The following is a 26,125-nucleotide window of genomic DNA, read 5'->3' on the forward strand; positions in this document are numbered from 1 at the left end:
CGAATGGCTATTTTAAAACTAGCAATAATCATTTATTCAAGAGTACCCAAATTTAAATTATAATATAAAACATACAATATATAATATAAGATCGGAATAAACAGGAAGGTATATTTTATTTCTGAGTAATAGTAAATATAAAAGGTTAATCATCCCCAAATAAAATATAAACCTAGTATAATTTCCAATTAGAAGCAAATCAAATGATGCCTAAAGAAGGAAACAGGACCAAATACTTTTCTAACTTGCATATGAAAAACTTACTAATAAAGTCTGCAAAAGGAAAAACTATGAAGGAGGAGATGCTCTATCATATATTAAAAATTTGCCATAAAACTACTATGATTCAACAGTAGGAATATACAAAATGATTAAAGGAACACTGATAATCCTGATTCAAGTTTACATGGAAACTCAACAGAAGATAAAAGTGGCATTTCAATTCAGTGGAGGGGGTGATTATTTATCATATGGTATTTCTATTGAAGAGGCTTCTCTGGTGGCTCAGATGGTATTTGTATTGAATAGAAGTTGGCTACCCACCAAAAAGAAAATACTCATGCTCCATGCAAAAAAAAAAAGAAGGAATAAAATATAATTAAAACTATGAAAATATAAGAAATATTGGGAGTGTTACTGGGGTGGGGAGATTCTAAGTAAGACAGGAAACCTAAAAACCAGAAAGGTTAAAAAAAAAGATAGATTTGGCTATGGAAGACAGGAAGCAAAGAAGAGAGAGAGGAGGGGGAGGAGGGGAAAAGAGAGGGGAGAAATGGATTTTAAAGTCAAGAGAAAAACCAACCGGGGAAAACATCTGCAAAGTAAGAGACACACACCGGTAACCATCACTAAGTGCGGGTTATTTAAACTGATGAGAAATACACACACCAACAGAAAAAGAGGCAAAGAATATCACACAATTCACAGAAGATGAAATACAAATGGTTGTATGATTAAAAATGCTTAATCTCACTAACAAACTGAAATACATATTAACGGCAAAATAAATCCAATTTTTCCACCATCAATCATAAAAAAATAAAAAACCGTTTTATTGACACAATTATAATTGACATAAACAGTTGGCCTTCTCTATCTGTGGGCTCTTCAGCGTGTATTCAAATAACCACTGATTGAAAAAGACTAGGGAAAAAAAAATCCCAGAAAAGTAAAGCTTTACTTTGCCATAGTCCAGCAACTATTTACATTGTATTTTAACTATTTACATGACATTTACATTGTACTAGGTATTATAAGCAATCTAGACATGATTGAAAATATATGGGAGGATGTGCACAGGTTATATGCAGACACTAGTTATGCCAGTTTATACAGGGGACTTGAGCATCTTCGGATTTTGGTATCTGCAGGGGGTCCTGGAACCAATCCCCTGTGGATACCGAGGGACAATTCTACAATAAACTCCACTGATTTATTCATAGTGTACGCTTTTGTAAGTTTTGACATATGTATGTACACTCATGAAATCATCACCACAATCAAAAGAGTGAACATATCTATCCAAACCCCCCAGAATTCCTCATGCTCCTAATAAGTTTATATTATTTTTGTAATAAAGCCTACAAAGTATTTTTTAATATAAAAAGAGAATCACGACTAGTGTAATCAGTAAACGGAAGCCAATATACTGAAGCACTGTATTGTGCTGTTCTTAAAAAAAATGGCATTAACATTACCTACAGAAGTTATACAGCATCAAAATTCAGCTGTCTCTAGTGTCTAAGAATCACGTCTACAAAGTAATAACTGCTTTACATAAAAATTCTTCCCTTTATTTAGTTCTTAAAAATTATGCTAGTTTTTACCCGTAATTTTTCAGGAAAGAAAATCCTTGTCATTCATCACTATATAAGTTCTTTTCATGATCTCAAGGTCAGGGTATTGTAAATGATTTCTCTTTAGCTATTCTGGGGGTCCTAAGAAGGAAATAAAATAATTCTGTCCCTTCTCTTTCAAATTATTCAGTGCTATCTATCTACCTACCAACCAACCTACATGAAGCATACTACTTCAGAAGTCCTCATGGGATTTACTGGCCTGAAGACAGGTAAGAAAAAATTCTATTTCAGGTGGGTTGGTGAATAAAAGGGAATAAGAGCACCAAAGGTATTCACAGACCTACACTCCAAATCCAGGAATAAACAGAGACACAGGACAGGTCTACTAAATAACCCGTAAAGGCTAAAGACACTGTTGTGCAGTTTATGAACACAGCAATGGGGACTTCTAATAACCCCACTGGGCTCCTCTCAGACTCTCCTCTTTCAGGGCAGCCTCCATCCTCCGTTTCAGCTCTGCTGGGGAGGATGCTCTGGCACACAAAGCACAATATTAACTCTCCCCCAGAGGCAGTCTTGCCAAAGCTGGCTCAGTCAACTGAATAAACCTGTCAATTAGCAGTGGGAGATAGGGGAAGAAGGGTCAAAACTTCTAAGATTCCCTTGTGGCTTGTACCATGTGTTTCAAAGTAATGCAAGACAGGTAGAGGCTGAACTATTTCTCCCTCAAAAGGGAAATGTAAACCCTTATCAGGAGATCAAGAAGAAACTCTTGATAGTTTATTTTGTTCCATATAGGAATTTTTTTTAATGTTGTTAAAAAACACTATGTTTATACACAACAGGTAAGAAACTGGAATAGGAGTGATTTTGCATCTTAGCTCATACACTCTGCAATGTCTAAAAATTTCCCCAGGTAAACATTATTACAATTTGGAAATGTTATATGGTTTTCAGACTTCCATTAAATTTCCAGGCTATATTTCGAAGTTTTAAGTTCAGAAGAGAAGCACTATAGCCTGCAGACAAACTGTGAGATAATAGTCAACATGATTATTTCTAGGTAAGAATTTACCTCTTAAGTTTATATGAAAATGTTTTAATACCACAGACTAAACAGTTTACGTATATCTCATCTGACAAAATGAATTAACTTTTCCTTGTAGCCCACAATACTAGACATAACTTCTTTTTCTTAATTTAACAGTCTATAAACTTTCTCATCCACAAGATTAAAAAATTGACAATAAGGAGTACGATGAAAATAAAATTTCTACCTTGCCTAACAAGACTCTAATAAAGATTTATCTACAACTCCTTTCTTCCCTAGAATATAAACTAAGATTTTATGTGAAAGATGAGAGGAAAAATAAAGGACGGTTACCTTTTAGTTCTTATCAGTGTATCTCATTAAAATGAAAGAGAGTTACTTTGTATTCTGCCCTGCCTCGCATGGTGCCACAGGTATTCCAGCATTTGTTGACTTGTACACCTCCCTCTCTCTCTCTGCTCAAATGTCAACTCCCCTGAGCATTCCTTTTAGAACTTCAACCCCTATTTCTCCCTAACCCTTCATAACAACACTGTTTTTCAATAAAGCAGAATGATGTCCCCATTTTGTGAAAAGCTATGAGGATATGAAGAGCAGGATGCATCCAATCCTCCCACCATCAACATGAATTCACTACAGTGGCTGGCAGGATATTACAAACAAAAAAAATTCTTTGGTTTCCAGAAGCAACATAATTTACAACTATACTAAAAAGTCAGATTTTCCAAATTTCAGAAAAACCTACCTACATTTCTAATTCTCTGGTTTAAAAAGTAAGAAGACATAAATGAGTGAGAAAAGTTTTTCTAAAGTTATTTTCAAATGACTGGGGGAAAGAAAAACCCTGAAGAGAGGTATATGAAACAGACAAATCTGGGTTATATTTGGTATTTCGACAAACTGATTCAAGACGGTCATCTCATCGTCATTTTATTATCTATACAAAAGTTTAAGGAGAGAAATTAAATATTAAGAAGATAACGATAGTATTTATTTTACATAGAATGCAGACCACTGCGACTCAATGATTTTAGGATGCCATCTTTGAGTAAAGTTCAAGATGATAACCACAAAGGAATGTGTAAGTTATGAAGACTAATAATAATTTTTGAAAATGTATTATTTGCCAATGCAAACAAATTTGTTTATTCCACTACTTACACATTACCTAAAATTTTATCAAATTCATCTGAGACCCAATAAATTCTATATTTCACAAAGAGGAATGCTGGAGTGTATGGTCTGAACATAATTTGAACCTCAGTTCTATCACTTACTATAGCTGTAAACAATTAAATATGCTACAACCTACTTTCTCTGTGCCCCATTTTCTTAATCTATAAAACAGCAATGTTAATGTCATTATACTGTTGTGAAGAACTGGTAACATAAAATGTGAAGTGATTAAAACTCTAGACTCTCAATAAAAGTTGTTTTCAACAAACACAAGCACCAGGTAGACCAGTGAGGCCAAACTTCCACAACTTGGTAAAATATTAAAATCCTACTAGATGCCACTGTAACGGATGTCACGTGAAATTAAAAAAAAACACAAACCAAACAAAAACAACTCTCATTACCATATATTTGTGGGAACAATATTTAAGAAAACAAACTACAGGGATTTCCCCGGCGGTCAGTGGTTAAGATTCTGTGCTTCCAATGTAGGGAGCGTAGATTCAGTCTCTGGTTGGGGAACTAAGATCTCACATGCCTCACAGCTCAGCCAAAATAAAAAGAGAAAGAAAACAAACTAAGTGAAAGTCACTCAGTCATCTCCGACTCTTTGCAAACCCATGGACTATACAGTCCATGGAATCCTCCAGGCCAGAATACTGGAGTGGGTAGCCTTTCTCTTGTCCAGGGGATCTTCGAACCCAGGGATCGAACCAAGGTCTCCCGCATTGCAGGCAGTTTCCTTACCCGCTGAGCCACCAGAGAAGCCCAAAACAAACTACAGATATACAAAACTTATTACAGTGACAGAGAAACCAACTTGCAAAGAAGAAAAATCCACTGAAGAAGTTTTTAGAATGATTAACCAGCTGAAAAGGAAATGAGAGAGATTTGAAATCCAATTTCAATTCCAAGACATGTACTAAATAACTACTGTGGGTCCACAGCTGTTTTAGGCACTGGAGAGACACAACAAAAATTAAAAATTTGCCTCTAACGAGTTTATAAACACATAAAGGAGGTTACCATGAAAGTATGCAAAATTTCAATACAATTCAGAGCAATATATGTGTGTACAAGTGACATCCAAGATTCACTACTGCCTACTAAATATATTTGAAAGTAGATATTCTAAATATATAGAGGGTCTGTATTTTAGACCCTCTTTCACCTGTATTAGCAGCTTATATTTAATATTTTTTATGTGTCTGGCAAAAGTCTAAGCACTGTGCATATATTAACTCATTTAATTCTCACAACTCTAAAAGGCAGGTATTTCCACTCTTTTACAGATACAGAAACAGACATTTAAAAAGGTTAAGAATCTTATCAAAAACCACTCAGCAAACAGCTGACATATGCAGACTCTAATCCATATCTAAGCCAATTCTACAGCTGGGGTTGCTAGTCACTACTTCTTGTAGCATCTCCAGCAGGGTTCTCAACACAATACATATATGTCTCTATTGCATTGAATCTAGAATATTCCCTAAACATGGTGCTTACCAAGTCACAGCCAGACTGCAACAGTAAGGATCAGGGTCTTTCCCAATGCTGTCTCCTCTCTATAAGGAATATTCATTATACTGAAAAACTAAGCAACTTAAGTAATGCCTTCTCCGTGAAGCCATCCTTAGAGGAGGATGGGAGAAGGCAGGAGTCAGCTGCAACTCCTCTGCTGTTACAATTGAAAAGCAGCCACAGGTAACACGTAAACAAAAGCGTGTAGCTGTGTTTCAGGAAAATCTCCTTCACGGACACTGAAATATTATTCCTCTTCTGATTTTTTCTCAACCATTTAAAAATGTGAGAATATCACGAGCCTTACAAAAGTAGGCAGTGGGCCCAATTTGGCCCGCAGGCCATAGTCTGTTGACATCGGTGTAGAAGAGAGAGATTATACTTTAGATCTAAATAAACCTGGGATAGAGCCCTAACTCTGTGATCGGTTACTTGTGTGACTTTGGACAAGACACTAAGCCTCAGTTTTGTCTACTATAAAACGGACATGACAGCATTGACCGTGAGGCTGAAAGGAAATAAAAAAAAACAACAGCACCTCATATAGTATCTAATACAGCAGACCTTCAATGAGTGAGTGCATTCACCCTTTTCAATTGGAAATTTCTCCTCTCCTGGATTCTCATAGCATTTAACTTGCACAACTAAGGTCTACAGATATTTAAATTCAAAGCCTTATATTTAACGTATCTAGATACGAGTCCTATCTCTCCTATTAGATTAAAAGCTTCATCATAATGAGTGGGGTCAGTTTTGCACAATGCATAATTACATATGGTACCTAATAAATATTAAGTTAACATTTTTTAAATAAATGAAGATTAAGAGAGAAGGGCACATGTATGAGCACAGCAGTAAATTCTTTTGTTTGGCTAGAGTAGAGAGCCATCAGGAAGGATAGTATGAAATGAAACAAATTTTATCTTGGGTTGATATCAAGTGGCGCAAGAGCGTTGGGAAAGGAAGTGAGAACTGGTGGAGTATCGTTAGTAATGAGAGGAATCAACATTTACATGCTTATGCTTTAGGTATGTGGTTTTGCAAATACAAGAGTTAAGGATGATGTCTTTCTCCTTTAAATCACATGGAGTAACAGATGAAACATTATCTATGGTCTTTTGGTGTACGATGTGAAATATGTCTAATGTCTTAATTTTAAATTTGAATGTACTATCATAGTGAACAGGCCCCATCAAACAGGAAAAATGTATAACCTAAGGACCAAGCAAGACTCAACCCTTTTATCAGTCAGTCTCTTCTCCCACATCAATCCCAGAACTCCAACAGTCACCTGCCTAGGAGTGACTTCCATGTATTTTTTAGGTCCAGCCATGCCCATTCTCCCAAGCTTTCAATGAAGAAACAGCCTGACCCTGAAAGACAGACCGTGGTTCAAATCCTAACCATACCTCTTACCAGATATGGATAAGTCACTTTCAGCATTTCTAGCCTGTTTCTTCATCTGCAAACTGGCTTATTTACTTAGAAAGTTGTGAGGATCACATGAGAACAAGTGAAACTATTGACCTGGGGCCCAGCTTCCCAGCTGATCAGGTCTTCTGGGTAAACATCTCCTCTCAGCATCCCACTAACACGACAAACTCTGTATAGAAGAACTGAATCTGTCACTTCTTTTTCGGATTTCTGCTGATGAGTTAACTACTTTTCCAGTCCAAGACTTACTTGGACTCTCTCCCTCATCCTTTGTGATGTTCTGTCCTGTGTATCGAGTATCCCAATATCCCAATACTTAGATATTGATGATTTTAACTATTATTCCTCAGCAGTGAAGAACTGTTCAAATAGGGAAATAACAGAATCACAGCTTATAATGTTAGCAATACATGGAATGTACTAGAAGGTGGGACAACCAGGAGGCTTTTGTAACATATTGGAGAAGATAGGTGGGCCTAGACAAATGTAGTAGGGCAAAGGAAATGGAATCAAGAGATGCTGTGTGATGGAATTACAAGAACTTGGAGATCAACCAGTTACAGAGAAGTAGGCAGAACAGGTGACTTTTTAAGATTTATAGTTGCAGACTCACTATTCACGACCTATTAACCCACTCACCTTTATCAATACTTTAAAGAAAAAAATTTTTCACTCTTTACAAGTCACAGTGCTTAGGGTAAATGAGTCAAGTTTTTGTTATCATTCCTTAAACATATTCTCTGTTCTTAATGAATTATTCTGCATATTATTTGAAAAGATTACTTACCGACATTTAAACATTTATAACACTCTGTCTTCAACACGGTGGGGAGGGGAGAGAAAAATAAGATTTTGCTTTTCTAGGACCAAACTTAGAAATTGAGAAAGGCACATAAACTAATAATTACATCAATGTTATTTGTGCTAGAGACAAAGCTAAGCATAAGGTACTATAAGAAAGGCCCCAAATATAATCAAATGTGGCAGCTGCAACGGACCGCGCAGAAGCGTGGCTGAGAGGAGCTACCCCATGGCCAAGGCCAGGGGTGGCGGTCAAGAGGAGCTACCCTGGGCAGGAGGTCAGGGGTGGCAGCCGAGAGGAGCTAGCCCACGCCCGAGGCCGGGGGCAGCAGAGAGGAGCTAGCCCGCACCCGAGGCCAGGGGCGGCCAAGAGGAGTTACCCCAGGTCCAAGGTGCAGCGGCTGCATGGGCACAGAAGGGCCAAGAGGAGTTACTCCACATTCAAGGTCAGGAGGGGCCGTCGTGAGAAGATACGCCTCATTCAAGGTAAGGAGCAGCGGCTGCACTTTGCTGGAGCAGCCGTGAAGAGACACCCCACGTCCAAGGTAAGAGAAAACCAAGTAAGACGGTAGGTGTTGCGAGAGGGCATCAGAGGGCAGATACACTGAAACTATATTCACAGAAAACTAGACAATCTGATCACATGGACAACAGCCTTGTCTATCTCAATGAAACTAAGCCATGCCGTGTGGGGCCACCCAAGATGGATGGGTCATGGTGGAGAGGTCTGACAGAATGTGGTCCACTGGAGAAGGGCATGGCAAACCACTTCAGTATTCTTGCCTTGAGGACCCCATGAACAGTATGAAAAGGCAAAAAGATAGGACACTGAAAGATGAACTCCCCAGGTCGGTAGGTGCCCAATATGCTACTGGAGATCACTGGAGAAATAACTCCAGAAAGAATGATGGGATGGAGCCAAAGCAAAAACAATACCCAGCTGTGGATGTGACTGGTGACAGAAGCAAAGTCCGATGCTGTAAAGAGCAATATTGCACGGGAACCTGGAATGTTAGGTCCACGAATCAAAGCAAATTGGAAGTGGTCAAACAGGAGATGGCAAGAGTGAACCTCAACATTTTAGGAATCAGCGAACTAAGATGGACTGGAATGGGTGAATTTAACTCAGATGACTGTTATATCTACTACTGTGGGCAGGAATCCCTTAGAAGAAATGGAGTAGCCACCATGGTCAACAAGAGTCCGAAATGCAGTACTTGGATGCAATCTCAAAAACGACAGAATGATCTCTGTTCGTTTCCAAGGTAAACCATTCAATATCACGGTAATCCAAGCCTACGCCCAGACCAGTAACGCTGAAGCAGCTGAACTTGAACGGTTCTATGAAGACCTACAAGACCTTCTAGAACTAACACCCAAAAAAGATGTCCTTTTCATTATAGGGGACTGGAATGCAAAAGTAGGAAGTCAGGAAACACCTGGCGTAACAGGCAAATCTGGCCTTGGAGTACAGAATGAAGCAGGGCAAAGGCTAATAGAGTTTTGCTACGAGAACGCACCGGTCATAGCAAACACCCTCTTCCAACAACACAAGAGAAGACTCTACACATGGACATCACCAGATGGTCAACACCAAAATCAGATTGATTATATTCTTTGCAGCTAAAGATGGAGAAGCTCTATACAGTCAGCAAAAACAAGACCGGGAGCAGACTGTGGCTCAGATCATGAACTCCTTATTGCCAAATTCAGGCTGAAATTGAAGAAGTAGGGAAAACCACTAGACCATGCAGGTATGACCTAAATCACATCCCTTATGATTATACAGTGGAAGTGACAAATAGATTTAAGGGACTAGATCTGATAAACAGAGTGCCTGATGAACTATGGACAGAGGTTCATAACGTTGCACAGGAGACAGGGATCAAGACCATCCCCATGGAAAAGAAATGCAAAAAAGCAAAATGGCTGTCTGAGGAGGCCTTACAGATAGCTGTGAAAAGAAGAGAAGCGAAAAGCAAAGGAGAAAAGGAAAGATAATCCCATCTGAATGCAGAGTTCCAAAGAATAGCAAGGGAAGATAAGAAAGCCTTCCTCAGCGATCAATGCAAAGAAACAGAGGAAAACAATAGAATGGGAAAGACTAGAGATCTCTTCAAGAAAATTAGAGATACCAAGGGAACATTTCATGCAAAGATGGGCTCAATAAAGGACAGAAATGGTATGGACCTAACAGAAGCAGAAGATATTAAGACGTGGCAAGAATACACAGAAGAACTGTACAAAAAAGATCTTCATGACCCAGATAATCACGATGGTGTGATCACTCACCTAGAGCCAGATATCCTGGAATGTGAAGTCTAGTGGGCCTTAGGAAGCATCATTATGGACAAAGCTAGTGGAGGTGATGGAATTCCACCTGAGCTATTTCAAATCCTTAAAGATGATGCTGTGAAAGTGCTGCACTCAATATGCCAGCAAATCTGGAAAACTCAGCAGTGGCCATAAGACTGGAAAAGGTCAGTTTTCATTCCAATCCCAAAGAAAGGCAATGCCAAAGAATGCTCAAACTACTGCACAATTGAGTTTATCTCCCATGCTAGTAAAGTAATGCTCAAAATTCTCCAAGCCAGGCTTCAGCAATACGTGAACCGTGAACTTCCAGATGCTCAAGCTGGTTTTAGAAAAGGCAGAGGAACCAGAGATCAAATTGCCAACATCCGATGGGTAATCGAAAAAGTAAGGGAGTTCCAGAAAAACATCTATTTCTGCTTTATTGACTATGCCAAAGCCTTTGACTGTGTGGGTCACAATAAACTATGGAAAATTCTGAAAGAGATGGGAATACCAGACCACTTGACCTGTCTCTCAAGAAACCTGTATGCAGGTCAGGAAGCAACAGTTAGAACTGGACATGGAACAACAGACTGGTTCCAAATAGGAAAAGGAGTAAGTCAAGGCTATATATTGTCATTCTGCTTATTTAACTTATATGCAGAGTACATCATGAGAAACACTCGGCTGGAAGAAACACAAGCTGGAATCAAGATTGCCAAGAGAAATATCAATAACCTCGGATATGCAGATGACACCACCCTTATGGCAGAAAGTGAAGAAGAACTAAAGAGCCTCTTGATGAAAGTGAAAGAGGAGAGTGAAAAAGTTGGCTTAAAGCTCAACATTCAGAAAACTAAGATCATGGCATCTGGTCCCATCACTTCATGGGAAATAGATGGGAAAACAGTGGAAACAGTGTCAGACTTTATTTTGGGGGGCTCCAAAATCACTGCTGATGGTGATTGCAGCCATGAAATTAAAAGACGCTTACTCCTTGGAAGGAAGGTTATGACCAACCTAGATAGCGTATTTAAAAGCAGAGACGTTACTTTGCCAACAAAGGTCCGTTTAGTCAAGGCTATGGTTTTTCCAGTAGTCATGTATGGATGTGCGAGTTGGACGGTGAAGAAAGCTGAGCGCTGAAGAATTGATGCTTTTGAACTGTGGTGTTGGAGAAGACTCTGGAGAGCCTTGGATTGCAAGGAGATCCAACCAGTCCATTCTAAAGGAGATCAGTCCTGGGTGTTCACTGGAAGGACTGAATTTGAAGCTGAAACTCCAATACTTTGGTCACCTCACGCGAAGAGCTGACTCATTGGAAAAGACCCTAATGCTGGTAAGGGTTGGGGGCAAGAGGAGAAGGGGACGACAGAGGATAAGATGGTTGGATGGCATCACCGACTCGATGGACATGGGTTCGGGAAAACTCCGGGAGCTGGTGATGGACAGGGAGGCCTGGCGTGCTGCGATTTATGGGGTCGCAAAGAGTTGGACATGACTGAGCGACTGAACTGAACTGAACTGAAATATAATCATCTTCATTTTCCTAGGGTAATAAAAGTCTAAGCAATCTTAAGGAGAGAAAGGTATTTTGTCTTTATCTTCCAATTAACTTTTCAACTCCATTCTAATTTTTTCAGCTTAGTTATCTTAAGTCCCATTTTGATACTAATCTGCTGTTGTGTTACAAATCACAGGCTACAAATCCTATCTTAAAAGTTTCCCAATTTCCACATTACATCTGTGCTCAGAATGGATCACCAACAAAAACAGATCAATATTAATTTTATTCAAACCATCATAAAAAGAATCACTTAGTTTTTCAGACAGAGCATCTTTATCACTGCCAATGTCACTAATCATTTTCCTAATGCTGTAGATAAACGGACATTAATTCTCTAGGTTTGCAATAGAGGAAAAAATATTTTTATATTAAGTATTTTATAAATTATATCATTTTTATCCCTTGGGATTTTTCAGACAGGCTCAGATTCCAAACTCTACCTGTTTTATAAAATAAGTTTACAAAAAGCTCTCAGTTGAGAATAACTGAGCAGAGGGCTGTCACTCTTCTCAGCTCTTGTATCAAAGCAGTTACTTCTGCCCAAATGTTTGTGACCAAAGGGAAGAAAGAGCTATAAAACTATTAATGCAGAAAGATAAGGACAGAACACTGGATTTAAGATGATCCAGAGTCAATTAAAATAATTTTAAGAACTCTGTAGAGAATTGATAGGCCAAGAAGAAAACCCAGAGAAACAAAACGGATGAATAAACATGTACAAAGACAAAACAACACCAGTTTACTAGGCAAAAAGTGAAATTCATTCTAGATTCTCAATTTATCTACACGCTTATGGCAAAAGTTAGATAAAAATAATGTATTTTCTCTCTTACAGTAAATACAAATTATACCCAAAGCCATAAGATGTCAGACAATCTGTAGGTTAGTTAGAAATTGGGAGGAAAAACCTATACATGAAGTTTCCGTGCAGCCTCCAATTTTTATGGTCAGTTCAATTTCAGCAGTTCATTTTTCATTTGGTTGTTTGTAGCTTAGTAGATGGCTGGGACCCCAAGGAAATTCACAAAAACAGATTTAATGATTATATGATAATGACTACAGTAATAAAAGTCCAATCACCAACTGAAATATTAATTTTAAGGGAAAGTATTTCTGATTCCAAGAAAGGAGTCCAGGGCTACATCTATTTCAAATGTGGTCTCAACGATAAGATCACCAACCCCACACGGCAGGGACCCAGCCCCTCACACCCACAAACTCATCTTTTACCTGGTTCCTTGAAAGTAGAGATTCCGTATTTCATTGTGCATAACAACCACTCTGGGGACATATCTTTAACAAATCATGATACTGATACTACTCCTGTAGGTGGTTTGGGTACCACACCAAGAAACACTGCTTTTAGAGGCTTTGGCTGGGCAAAATGGAAGAGAATGACGGTGGTGGCAGGTGCTTATAGAAAATACCCTGAAGCATCTAAACCTCTAGAAGGGCAGACCTTGGGAAGGGAGTAGGCCGTGAGAAGAAGGTAATAGTGGCCATAAACACAGGTTACCTGAAAGGAGACAATTACTTTATATGGAATCCACAGATAGAGAATAAGCACCAATTTTGTTTTTTTTTTTTTAAATGCAAACCTACTGAAATGCAAGCCCAACAATGGGCCCTTGTTCTACAGTGGGTATAACTGAGGGACCAGGACCCAAAGTGAGAGTGTTCTGTAGCCACATGAAGGGGAGATGGAGTGCAGGAGGGGACTGAGGGCAATTCTGAGCTCTTGCAAACAGATGATAAATAAAAATAAAACAGGAAATACAATATACTTTACCTTCCTGCTTAGACTAAAAGTCAATTTCAGGATCTGGTACTAGTACTAAGGGAGGTACAGGCTTGGCCAAAAAGAATATTGCAAAATGTGTGTTAGTTGCTCAGTCGTGTCTGATTTTTTGCAACCCCATGGACTGCCGCCTGCCAGGCTCCCCGATCCATGGAGTTCTCCAGGCAAGAATACTGGAGTGGGTTGCCATTCCCTTTCCAGGGGAATCTTCCCAATCCAGTGATTGAACCCAGGTCTCCTGCACTGTGCACACTTGCCACCAAATCACTTGTCTTCAAAATACACACACACATCCCTCTTTCAAATTAGTAAGAAAGAAAAGCCAGCCTGACCTCTCCCCTGAGGCTGAGTTCTGCTATCTCAAAACAATAAATATTTAAACAGAAAAATAAATATTTTGGAACAAAGTCATTCAAACCAATAGTCTATTAGGCTAAAAATGACAAATCCTGCAATAGTCTTAATGTCTCTAACCTCTTAAGAGCTCTTTCTTCCAGTCTCCTTAAAGCAGTATTGAAAACCTCAAACATCTGTGAATCACGTCTTCCACCGGCAAAAAGAGACCACAAGAGATACTCTAGGTCAGCTACCTGCTTCCTTGGAAATGAAAGGATCTTACACACAATTAATGGTTGACTGTCTATTCTATCCAATGTAATTGGTGATTTATACAGTGCATGGATAATTATTCTTTTTCTCAACCAAACTTTTCATTCCAATTTAAATTAATTTAGTCTCTATTGTGTCTTCATGGGCAATTAAGTTTTGTGTCTTTCATCCTTCAAATTATCCACAACTAACGCTCAGAATAAGACATTAGCAAGATTTTGTTGTGTGTGCTGAATAATAAAATATTTAATCATTCTTCATAGATTTTTGCACTGGATGTTCTATCATAGTCTACCTCTTTAAAATGAGTAATTTGTATGATGTGTATATACAATAATAGACAAAATCTTTCCCCATACCCTTTGCAGGACAAAACTGCACTTTGCCTGGCAACCACAGTTAACATGATTGTTTATATTTCCTCTAGTCATTTCATGAGTAAAGCCCCTAAATAGATGAGGGACTGAGTCAAATACTACTTTACAGTAGCTTCCTCACCAAACGATAAGCACACTGTAGTTGATGTTTAAAAAATACATCCTAAACTGAATTAACCAGGCAGTTGAATATCTGCTTCTGAAGTTGTCTGTAAAAAAAGATAGGGACCTTTCTCTCAATAGCTTAGGAACTCTGAAGGAAGTTCACTACAACGTAACCACTCATAAATATTTACTACAGAAGGAGTTATTCATATATACACATATTAACTGAGAAGCTACATGTGAGAGTCCATGCTATGTACTGTGGCAAATGAAAAGAAAAATGAGTCTCTGCTCTCAACAATTCTCACCCAGGATAACCCAAAAATCTTTAATAGTTTTCCTTTCTTCTAGCTTAACCTCAACCTAATGAATTTTCCAAGCAACTGCCAGTGAACTTTCCAAAATAAAACCTACATCAGGTATTGCTAATTAATTCTCTTCTTAAAATCCTAGATTCCTCAATGCCTACAGCTCAAGTCCCAAAACTTCTGCATAGAAGTCATGCTCCCTGCATAATCCATCTATTCGGCTTCAATTCTTGCCATCAAATATTTACTGAGTACTTACCATGGATTATTAGACACTTTGTTCTAGGTGCTGGGGAACAGTGATTAAAAATACAGGGTTCCTGCATTAGGATAATGAACAGGGAAGTAAAACAAGAAACAGAAGGAGTGGTGCGGAGAGAAACTAAGCAACAAAGTGGGCAGGGGAAAATCAGGTTGGAGGGGTAGAGAACCCTCTAAACTACTGATTAGATTTTATCTTTCAATATTTTCCCCCAAATACACTCTAAAAAGCTTTTGGTATTTATTTCCAGGGTATTTTGGGTAATCTATTTTTTGTTTTTAAAGTTGATTTTTATTTTTCTGAAATCATACATGTACGTGATAGTGAACCCAATGGATACAGAAGAATTTATGACAGAAAGCGGCAGTCTCCCCACCTCCTTCCCTTCACCAGTCCTCTTGGGAATGACCCTCTGTTAACGGTTTCTTAAAAGGCAGAGGCTCCAAGGCTGGAGGCTACCTAGAGTATGTGCTCAGTTGCTCGGTTTTGTCCAACTCTTTGTGATCCTGTGGACAGCAGCCCGTCACGCTTCTCTGTCTGTGGGATTCTCCAAGCAAGAATACTGGAGTGGGTACCTTCTCCAGGGGATCTTTCCAACCCAGGGATCAAACCTAGGTCTCCTGAATTGCAGGCTACCTTAGGGTTACTGACTCCTCTCACCTCTCCGGACTCAGATGTCACATCAATCTGCAAATCTGTGCAAACAGAGAGTAGGACTTGGCCTCCCCAAGAGGCCACTGAAGGGGTCAGGTGTGACAACCGTTTGCACAGCAAACTTTGACCAAAAAGCGAGAGGAGCAGGAGGTGAGAGGAAACCAGTAGATGAAAACACATCCCCATATTCAGGAGGACTGGCAAGAGGAGCAGTAATCTATACAATGTCTCTTAAGACTTCTGCTGAAGCCAAGGCATCAGCAATGTCTTTTACAAAGCTTTGGCCAACCTTTCTCCTTTGTTCTCTCTCCCCTTTCCTTGTCCTGGTTTCCTGAGATTGTATTCCCCAATAAAGTACTGTCTCAGGATCTGTTTTTAGGGCACATGGGCTAAGGAAATCATCTGAGACTTACCTCTTGTGTTTTCCATCTTTGCATCTTAAAGCTTGCATTTTGAGAAATACCTTTACTTTCTTTCCTTCTATGGCCTGTTTTCTTTTGACTATCACATTCTTAATCTCTTACACTCTTGCACATTCTCAAATTGTTCCCTTCTCATTGTATCCAGTACTGGTTTTAGGCATGCCTTCTCTTCTTTAACCTTAGTACGTTAGTTAAAATTAGTTAGGATTAGTTCTTTTTGTTTCTTCTCTTCCCTTTCATGCTGAAAGTGCAGTGGTGAAAGCGAAGTCGCTCAGTTGTGTCTGACTCTTTGTGACCCCATGGACTGTAGCCTACCAGGTTCCACCGTCCATGGGATTTTCCAGGCAAGAATATTGGAGTGGGCTGCCATTTCCTTCGGGAGATCTTCCCGACCTAGGGATTGAAGCCGGGACCCAGGTATAAAACTTGGTTAGCTGGTATGGGTTTCCTCTGCTATCCTAAAAGGAAATCTGTTCTCCTACTGTGTCTCTTCCTAGAATTAAAATTCTAATTGGGAACTCAGTATGAAATAAGGAAGAGCACAGCAATGGTTTTCAGGCTTCGTTTCAGTGTATGCAACGACCCCCTCCTAGGCCCCAAATATCAGATTAAAGAAGGGGTGCCAATATTTAATACAAAAAGTTAAATTTTTCCAAACATTTTTGATCAATTTATTTGGAGTTAAACAACCTGGGGGTTTTGGTTTTTCCTTTTTTTTTTTAATGCTAGAGAAAAGAGGCAGCAATAGTAAATGCTGCCTACTTCCACTGGGAAGAGGTTGGAAAGGCTACGTTGAGGCCAAACAGTTGAATCAACCCTTGTAGAATGCACACGAAATCCCTGTTGTCCATTCTTTCTTCACTCCTGCTCTGAACCCAGAGCCTCTTGGGGTTCCTGCTAGGCAAGCCAGCTTCCACAACACTCACTGGTAATAACCGTCAGGCTTTAGGTTCTCCTCCATTCATCCATCAATTGGTTCCTTTTTGCTTTCTTTTAAAGAAATCTGTTTAACTTTTGTTTATAACAACTCTTCACCCTTTTCTGTTAGTGTTTGCTGTTCCTAGTTTATTTCTTTTTGCACTTTTATATTGTTATTTCAGTGGCATCTTATAAGACATGTAAGGCAAGTAAGGTATCTATCATTCTGACCCAGAGGTCATAATTTATTTTCTGGAAAGGATTTCAACCATAAGTAAATTACAGAATTCCAGGTTCCTTTTTCATTTTGAGAAAGGACATTGGTTTAATGGACTTCTATGTTTCTTTAAAATAACCGTTTAACAATACTGCTGCTAAGTCGCTTCAGTTGTGTCCAACTCTATGTGACCCCATAGACGGCAGCCCACCAGGCTCCGCCGTCCCTGGGATTCTCCAGGCAAGAACACTGGAGTGGGTTGCCATTTCCTTCTCCAATGCATGCAAGTGAAAAGTGAAAGTGAAGTCGCTCAGCCGTGTCCAACTCTTCGCGACCCTATGGACTGCAGTCTACCAGGCTCCTCCGTCCATGGGATTTTCCAGGCAAGAGTACTGGAGTGGGGTGCCATTGCCTTCTCCTAAGATTTATTAAAGGCAAATGAGAGAAGTTAAGTTAAAGGAAGATGAGAAGTGTTTAGCAAAATTCTAAAAACAGCCCTTTTACTTACATTTTAGGCAATTAGATACATTTAGAAGCAACTTAGCAGCAGCAGCAGATTACAGGAAGTAAAAAAAAAAACTCAAAGAAGAGCAAAAATAGGTGTGTACTTTACTTCTAGTCATAGTCCAAGTGCCCTGTACAAGTACATCCAACACTGTGTGCTAAACATTATTCTAAGTCCTGAAAAACAAGACTTTCAAGGGTCTAATCACTGTCAAAAAATAAAACAAGTATTTATCAATTAAAATGTGTAACTCTTCATTTTCCTCCTTCTTCACAAATGTAATGGTGGCCAATATCAGAATGCAATTTAAAGGAAGGAAAACAATTCCCATTATTCTATTGATCTCTAACACACAAATCAATAAGGCACACTACAGACTCCGACCCCTCAGGAATGGCAATGAAATATAAACTAGTGGCTGCGATAAATCTAGAAAAGAAATTAAAAGTCCTATGTTGGGAGAAATCATGAAAAAAAGCTATCATGGAGAAACCATCACTACTAACCAGGAAAACCTAGTCCTATCTCAAAGTAAGGGAGGATATTCAACTTCAGAAAGGTGGCATGCAGAAAACCAAGAACCGAGATCTAAAATCAGTTCCTAAGAGCACTAAAAAGAAGCTATCTATATGGATGTGAGAGTTGGACTCTAAAGAAAGCTGAGTGCCGAAGAATTGATGCTTTTGAACTGCGGTGTTGGAGAAGACTCTTGAGAGTCTCTTGGACTGCAAGGAGATCAAACCAGTCAATCCTAAAGGAAATCAGTTCTGAATTTTCATTGGAAGGACGGATGCTGAAGCTGAAACTCCAATATTTTGGCCACCTGATGCGAAGAATTGAGTCACTGGAAAAGACCCTGATGCTGGGAAAGATTGAAGGCAGGAGGAGAAGGGGATGACAGAAGATGAGATGGTTGGATGGCATCACTGACTTGATGGACCTGAGTTTGAGCAAGCTCCAGGCATTGGTGATGGACAGGGAAGCCAGGTGTGCTGCAGTCCATGGGGTCGCAAAGACTGGGACATGTCTTAGTGACTGAACTGACTAATAGACTTTAATGATTGCTTGGTCACAAAAACATTTCCAGATTTCATTCCACGTTTCCTATTTCCAAGTCAAGACAAATGCTCAAAAAGCCAACAAAACCAGAAAATCTTCAAGTATTTCAAAGGGCACATTTATTTCTTCTTACTTACAATCTGTCTTCCTTAGAACTTCATTATCATTGTCACATCAACTAGACTATCCAGCTTCATTCAAGAATAACTTTCCAGTAAATTATGCCCAAGATACGTGAGTTCAACTTTTAACTCATTTTCATATTGTTCCCTCTATGAACGAGGGGCATACAGACTTCATATTTCAGCCTCTACAGAATAAATATCTTTTATTAAAGGCCTGGAGGTTCCTAAGAAGATGTTCTGAACTGGAGAACTGGCTCCAGTTCTGCTGTACTAAGCTGTATGACCTTGGACAGCTCACTTCCTCTGGGGTTCTGTTTCCTGATTAGTAAAGTAAAGCTCATTACAGCTCTTAGAATCTGATTCTGTGAGAAAGAGAGCTTACCCAAGGGATAGAATATAGTGAAAAAGAAGAAACACTATGTATACCACGTGAAACTGTATTTTCTTCTATAATAGTCAGCAAAGTGCCATTAAAAGCTTACCTGTTTCCTTGCCCAAAGTGGCTACGAGCTGCTCAAGAGCCAGTGCTTTGATTTCTCTCTTACCCTGTACAAATGCTCCCATATGATATACTAAGCCATCAAACTGTAAAAGCTGAGATAAAATTTCAGGAAATGAAAATTATGTATAGAATAGTTAAATTGATCAATTCTGTACTTAGCCCAGAGGACTCTAAGACTCTAAGAAAATTAGCAGACATTTCTCAAGGTTCTGGCTAAAGGTAAGTTACAGAGATTTTTCTTATGTTAAAGAAAAAGTTAAATAAATATTAAGGCCTGTATCCTTCATATGATACTTAAGGTAATGGCTATCATTAAAAAAAAAAAAAGGATACAAATAGCATAAACGCTGGAATAAGCTAAATGTGGATTCAAACCCAGGCTTTGCCATGTACGGTTGTGTGACTGTGGACAAGTCACTTAACTTCTCAATTCCTCAGTATTTTTATTTGTAAAATGAAGACAGCTACCCAGTGGGGTATCTACAAGAATTAACTGAGAGCATGTATACAAAATTCTTTGCTTTTGGCTAAAAAAATAAAAAGAGTAGTAGAAATAACAACTACCTATTGTGAAGGAAGAAGAAAAAAGGGGGAAAGAATATACAGTCCACAATATAAACCTAAGAGTTGAGTTATAACTTTAAAGTTCTTCAAGTTCTTTTTCACATAACAGCAATATCACTACCAAAGTAGGGGGATGGTGGTGTTTGGTTCATATTCTTTTTACTAAAAGCTTTATATAAAATATAGGCTAAGTGAAATGAACCCAAACACAACACATAAATTCCCAGTTTTTCCAAAATGTCTCCTGGTTCCTCAAGAGAGAAAATGTTAAAGCATGTATTTGGCTGAACTTCTGTTCACAGTTACTGCACTAGTAAGTGACAGGTAACCATTCCAACTCAAGAAAGCTCCACACAGAGCCACACCATTCACTTTCTCTAGGAGGTACATGTTGTTTGGTTCAACAGAGCCCCTGCCCCACTGAAATGTCTAGATAACGTGAAAACCATTTAAATAGCAATGGCTGAAAGCCTAAAGGTTGCTTACTAAAGTATTTCTAAAGATTCATAAATCTTAGATCAATGCTCATCATTTTCACTGTCCACAGTGCCCTGTCTTCTCCACTGCTGAAGTAAGCAGATGGTACTCTCTGACTTTTCTCCCTTCCTCTTCTGCTAGGACTGCAATGACAGGGAATCCATAGGACAAAGGCATCTGTCTCCTTTTCCACAACAGGCCACAAATCATGCTCAACTACAAAGACACAGAAACCCTATTCTTCCTGTGATCTTGTCCATGTATTCTTAAAAAACTATTTTTACCTTTGATTCGATCAGTCCTAGACTCTGAAATTATTCCACTACTGAGTCTCACTGAGTCTCAAAAATTTGCTTCTAGATCCACTTAATATCTTACCTAACACACACACACACAATATGCCATAGCCTTTTCTCACTCCTTCCTTTTCTCCCAAGCTCCCCAAACTAATTATTTTCTCATCTGAACTTCTAAAGGTACTTGATAGACATCATATCCATGTAATTCACCATATTCTACCTTGGTATCTTAATTCTTCTTTTGCATCATATGCATTCTTCTCCAACACTGCTTAAAATTATTTTTCACCTTATTTTTCATTCATAAATTAGGAATACATTAAATGAAATATCATGTAATTTTTTTTTTTTAAATAAGTGTTCTCATTTCTGCTTTCAATTAGGGTGGAGTAACAAGGACAAGATTTATCTTGCCACCTCAAACAACTAAAAACAGAAAAAGTATATGAAGCCTAGAGAAAGTTCTCACAATGTGGCACAAAAAGGGTCTCCATGAGTTGAGGAGATAAAGCTTCAAGTCCAGGGAAGTCAAGATAGCTAGAGGTCAGAGGGGAGAGCACTGCAGGAGAGAGAACTGCACAGAGAATTCTAAAGACCCACAGAGGGTTCCCCTCAAGAACTCAGGTAAATGATAGAATATGTGAGAGACTACTGACAGAATTGAAGGGAACAGTGCTAAGAGCTCACACAGTGTCAGAAATAGAGCCTGTTCCCCAAAATGAGAGTGGAAAATCTGATAATTTAAAAAGCATCAGTTACAGTACCAAAAATGAGGTAGACTAATAAATACAGCTCTGGTCCTACCTAACAAGACTTAAAAATAAGTCCTGAAAGGATTAAACTATTTCTAAGAAACTCAGCTGTGTTGTAGACAAAGCTCAAGAATATTTATAAGCAGAAAAAAATAAAAAACCCCGAAACAACCCATCTAGCATCTAACAAGGTAAAATTCACAATGTCTGGTATCCATTCAAAAATTACCATGCATTGCAAGAAGCAGAAAAATACAACCCATAGTGATAAGAAACATCAACCAATTGCAACTGATCCAGAACGAATGCAGATGTTAGAATTAACAGATAATGACATTAAAACATTTGTATTCCACATGTTCAAAAAAACTGTATGTAAAAGAAAATTGAGCATGTTAAGAGACATGGGAGATACAAAAAGATCTGCATCAAAATTCTAGAGATGAAAACGATATTATCTGAGCTTAAAAAAAATTCTATTGGACTAATAATAACAGATTAGACATTGCAGAAGAAAAGATCAGTACACTAAATATTACCACAACAGAAACTATCCAAAGGAAATACACAGAGAGTAAGAAAGACTAAAAGCAATGAACAGCAAGCCTTGAAAATAACATGGAGTGGTTACGGTCTAATATATACTGATGATGATAGCTTTTTTCAAAATCGAAGAATAGCTGATTTACAATGTGGTGTTAGCTTCAGGTGTACAGCAAAGAGATTCAGTTTTATGCAGATTCTTTTTCAGATTCTTTTCCATTATAGATTATAACAAGATATTGAATATAGTTTCCTGTGCTATACAGTAGGTCCTTGTTGTTTATCTATTTTATATGCAGTAGTGTGATCTGTTAATCCCAAATTACGAATTTATCCCTTCTCTGCCCACCACCTGCATCCTCCCCCTCCACTCCCTCCCTAAACTTTTTAAAAGAATCTACTCCTGGTCATCTTGAGTGGAAGGAAAAGGGAAAAGGAGATAGCTTGCAGTCAATATACCCCATTTGGTATACTTATTATGGGTTATCAGTCCCTAAAATTTCACTGTCACCTTTTCACGTTCTTTGTCTTTCTACACTTACTGGAGTCGCACTCTCTTTCCTTTCCTCTTTCCTGACCTCTCAAGTCAGAGCTCCCATGCCACTTACCCACATTCTATCTTCTGGATATATGCAGCCTTCCACTGGAAGATCTACAAGAGATTTGTGTTCCCCAAACAGCTGTTTGTGCCAAAAGTCCTCCTTTCTTCTTACCAAATAAAGCATCCATTTCCAAAATGACATTATATTTTAAGTATTTAACTGATTTAAGTAATAAACAAGAGAATATATATGACTTTAACTCTTCTGGTTTGAACTTGTCATGAAGTAACAAGTTAAAATTCATTAATTCAATCAAGAAGTATTAAATTGAACTAGATATGATGACAAACACAGGCAATATAGTTCCAATCCTAAAAGCAACTACAGTCTGATGGAAAAAAACAGACAAATGTATTCACAATTAGAGTAATACATACTACGGACTAAGAGATCAATACATACACAATGCCAAGGAAGCACAAAAAAGGGACAGCTCTATGAGATAGGGCAAGTTTTCTGAAGTGGGTGACATCTAAGCTGAATCTTTAATCATGTGGGAGAAAGTAATAATATATGGAAAATAATATATTAATATGAAGAATTATATGAAAAGCAGGAAGGTACAAAATATGACCTATTTGGGGAATTGCAAGGGGTTCAGATTTGAGAGTAGAGTGGAGGGAGAAAGCAAGTGAGGAAAGGGAAAGAATCGTCAAGATTTCTAGGAGGAAAAATGAGAGAAGCAAACCTGAACAGGGATTGAAGATGACTTGTCAAAGCTACTAGAAACCGTGTCCCCGTCATCAAGTTAGATGGGAAAGCTTCCCCTCTACTAAAAATAAGGGTGAACTGCATCCCTCCAACTCAGGGGTTGGCAAGCTATGGCTTTGGTCCAAAGCTGGTTCACCACCTGCTTTGGACAATCTGAAAGCTAAGTTTAGTTTTTACATTTTCAAATAGTTAAAAAATTCAAAAGAATATTTTGTGGTACATGGAAATAATATGAAACTAAAATTTCAGAAGTGTTTATAAATAAAGTTTAACAAGAACATAGCCACGCCCATTCACTTACCAATCCTGGATGACCACTTTCATGTCACAACAGTATAACTGAATAGCTGTAACAGAGACAGCATAGCTTGAAAAGCCAAAAAAATTTACTATCTATCTAGTCTTTAATGGAAAAAGTTTATGGATTTCTGCTCTGAGTCTTTCAAAACCCCATCTCCTTCAATTAAATCTCAGCTTATCTGTTAAGAAGTTCTTATAAGAAACCTCATAATATTAGATAAAAGACTAATTATATTATTTGTGGATATAAGAGTATTATTTTTTAATTTCATGAATTACTGATTTCCATTTCCATATTTTCTTCTTAAATATCAATTTACATACGAAATATCAAATTTTGATTGCAGAACTTTATCCTGCAATTCTAAATGAATTAAATATTTCTAGTTATATGATTTCAAGTTACAAATTTTAAAACTGTATTTCCTTCTGTTAATAGCAGTCGAGCTGTACTTATTTCCTGGGTCATTAATTAGATAAATGTTATTCTAATATTCCAAAACTGATAGATGGCCTCTGAAAAAATTCAAGAGAAATGATGGAAAAAATAATATATCAAAATATGATAATCTAAGATTATTTCTAAAGTATTTGATTTATAGTAAGTATTATTAAATCAGAATAATTTCCCAGGGTTTAATTTCTTTTTTGGGTGTGTTTTGCTTCTATTCTCAATAGAAATAGAACATCATGATTTACTGTTGCTATCGATTTAAAAGACTCTATAATTCCCAATTTTGGCTCTTCAACACTTTTTTGATACAATTTCAACATCTCAAAGAAGGTGATCAAATTTATTTTTGCTGATTTTTAATATGTTATTTGTTGGTCCAATTGGTGTCTTCAAAACAGAATTTGTAAAAAACAAGTTTAAAAAGTGAAAATTTCAGCGTTAGTAACCTTTGAGGGATCTGGGCAAGACCTACAAGTTAGAAGGCAGGTAGATTCTCACCAATCAGCTGACATTCATTTTAATGAATGGAGAAGAAAACAAATATTCTACTTAAGAAGTGAGGGTAATAAATCCTTATTTTTGAAGTTGTGAATTGCTGACATTACATGGTCAATAGGCTTTGAAAACTGAGTAAACTCAACATGCTGTCAAAAAATAAAACCTATAACAAAGATACACTACTTAATAATACTCATAACTACTTAGTAATTAGGTGTAAATGATAAACCATTTATATAAATTGTCATAATTAGAACAATAAAGACTTTAGAAACCATATGGTTTCATATCTATGAGGAGTAGTTCAAGGAGGCAGGTAAGATGAGCCCAGAAAACAGAAGACTGAAGGGAACATGTAGCAGTTATTTTCAAATACCTGGGTTTTATGAAGAAGAGATGAAACCCCTCTATGTGAGTCTGGATGATAGAACTAGGAAGAATGAGAAGACAAGAATGGAGACAGACTTGAGCTCACCATGAGGAAATGAGACGACAATAATGGAAACAGATTTGACCTCACCATGAAGAAAGTATTTCAACTCTGTAGTGGCCAACAATGGAGTGATTTATCTATGAGGTTTGTGATATAATGGAAGAATATGCAAATCTGGAATTAAAGGCATCTCAAATCTGAAACTTACTCCTATCTGTTCCCAGAACTACCAAGTTGCTTGACCTCTTGAATCTGTTTAATGCACAGGAAAAAAAATGGGAAAAACACCACCTACCTCAAAAAGAGATTGGCAAGTGATATATGATATCAGTAAAACAATTTTATATATGTAAATGTGCACGCGTGCAGGTATGCTAAGTCTTTTCAGTCACGTTCAACTCTTCGTGACCCTATGGGCCATAGCCCACTAGGCTCCTCTGTCCATGGGGTTTGTATATAAAACTGGTACAAAGTAGGTATGCAAAAACAAAAGGTTATTTCAATAACAGTAATTATTAGTGGTAGTCAAGAACAGGGAAGCTGAAGCCAAACTCTTTGTATTTCTGTTTCCTGATTTCTACAATATGGACATAATAGTATTTATAAGGCTGCTGAAAGGAATTATATAAGGCACTGACAATGGTGCCTAATGCATAATATATACGCTATAATGTTACTGTGTGTGTGCTCAGTCGCTTCAGCTGTGTCCAACTCTTTGTGATCCTATGGACTGTAGCCCGCCAGACTCCTTTGTCCATGGGATTTTTTCAGGCAAGAATACTGTAGTGGGTTCAGTCATACCCTCTTCCAGGGGATCTTCCCGACCCAGGGATCGAACCTGCACTTCCTGCCTTGCAGGTGGATTCTTTATCGCTGAGCCACTGGGGAAGCCCAACCTATTATTATGTAATATCAGAAAAATAAATTCATTTAGTGAATTTCTTGTTATTGCAAGTATTCTATTAAAGCCTTGAACATGTAAGAGAT

General features: G+C 38.0%; 1 protein-coding gene across 49 annotated transcripts in view; it reads right to left on the reverse strand.

Annotated features, from left to right (window-relative positions):
• The window catches only part of RBFOX2 (RNA binding fox-1 homolog 2), a 289,290-nt gene that overhangs the window by 70,773 nt on the left and 192,392 nt on the right, over positions 1–26,125 (reverse strand). Inside the window, exon 1 of one of the 49 annotated variants that reach the window (XM_081597039.1) lies at positions 16,171–17,591. The exons of the other annotated variants lie outside the window; for them this stretch is intronic. Within the exon in view, the coding sequence (XP_081453165.1) occupies positions 16,171–16,194 (24 nt within the window). The 5' untranslated portion in view covers positions 16,195–17,591. Of the gene's footprint in view, positions 1–16,170; positions 17,592–26,125 lie in introns of those variants that run through there. 49 annotated transcript variants of the gene reach the window in all.

Source organism: Giraffa tippelskirchi, chromosome 4 (genome assembly GCF_054371585.1).
Source record: "Giraffa tippelskirchi isolate mGirTip1 chromosome 4, T2T-mGirTip1v1.2.pri, whole genome shotgun sequence".
In the NCBI taxonomy this organism is placed as follows: Eukaryota; Metazoa; Chordata; class Mammalia; order Artiodactyla; family Giraffidae; genus Giraffa; species Giraffa tippelskirchi.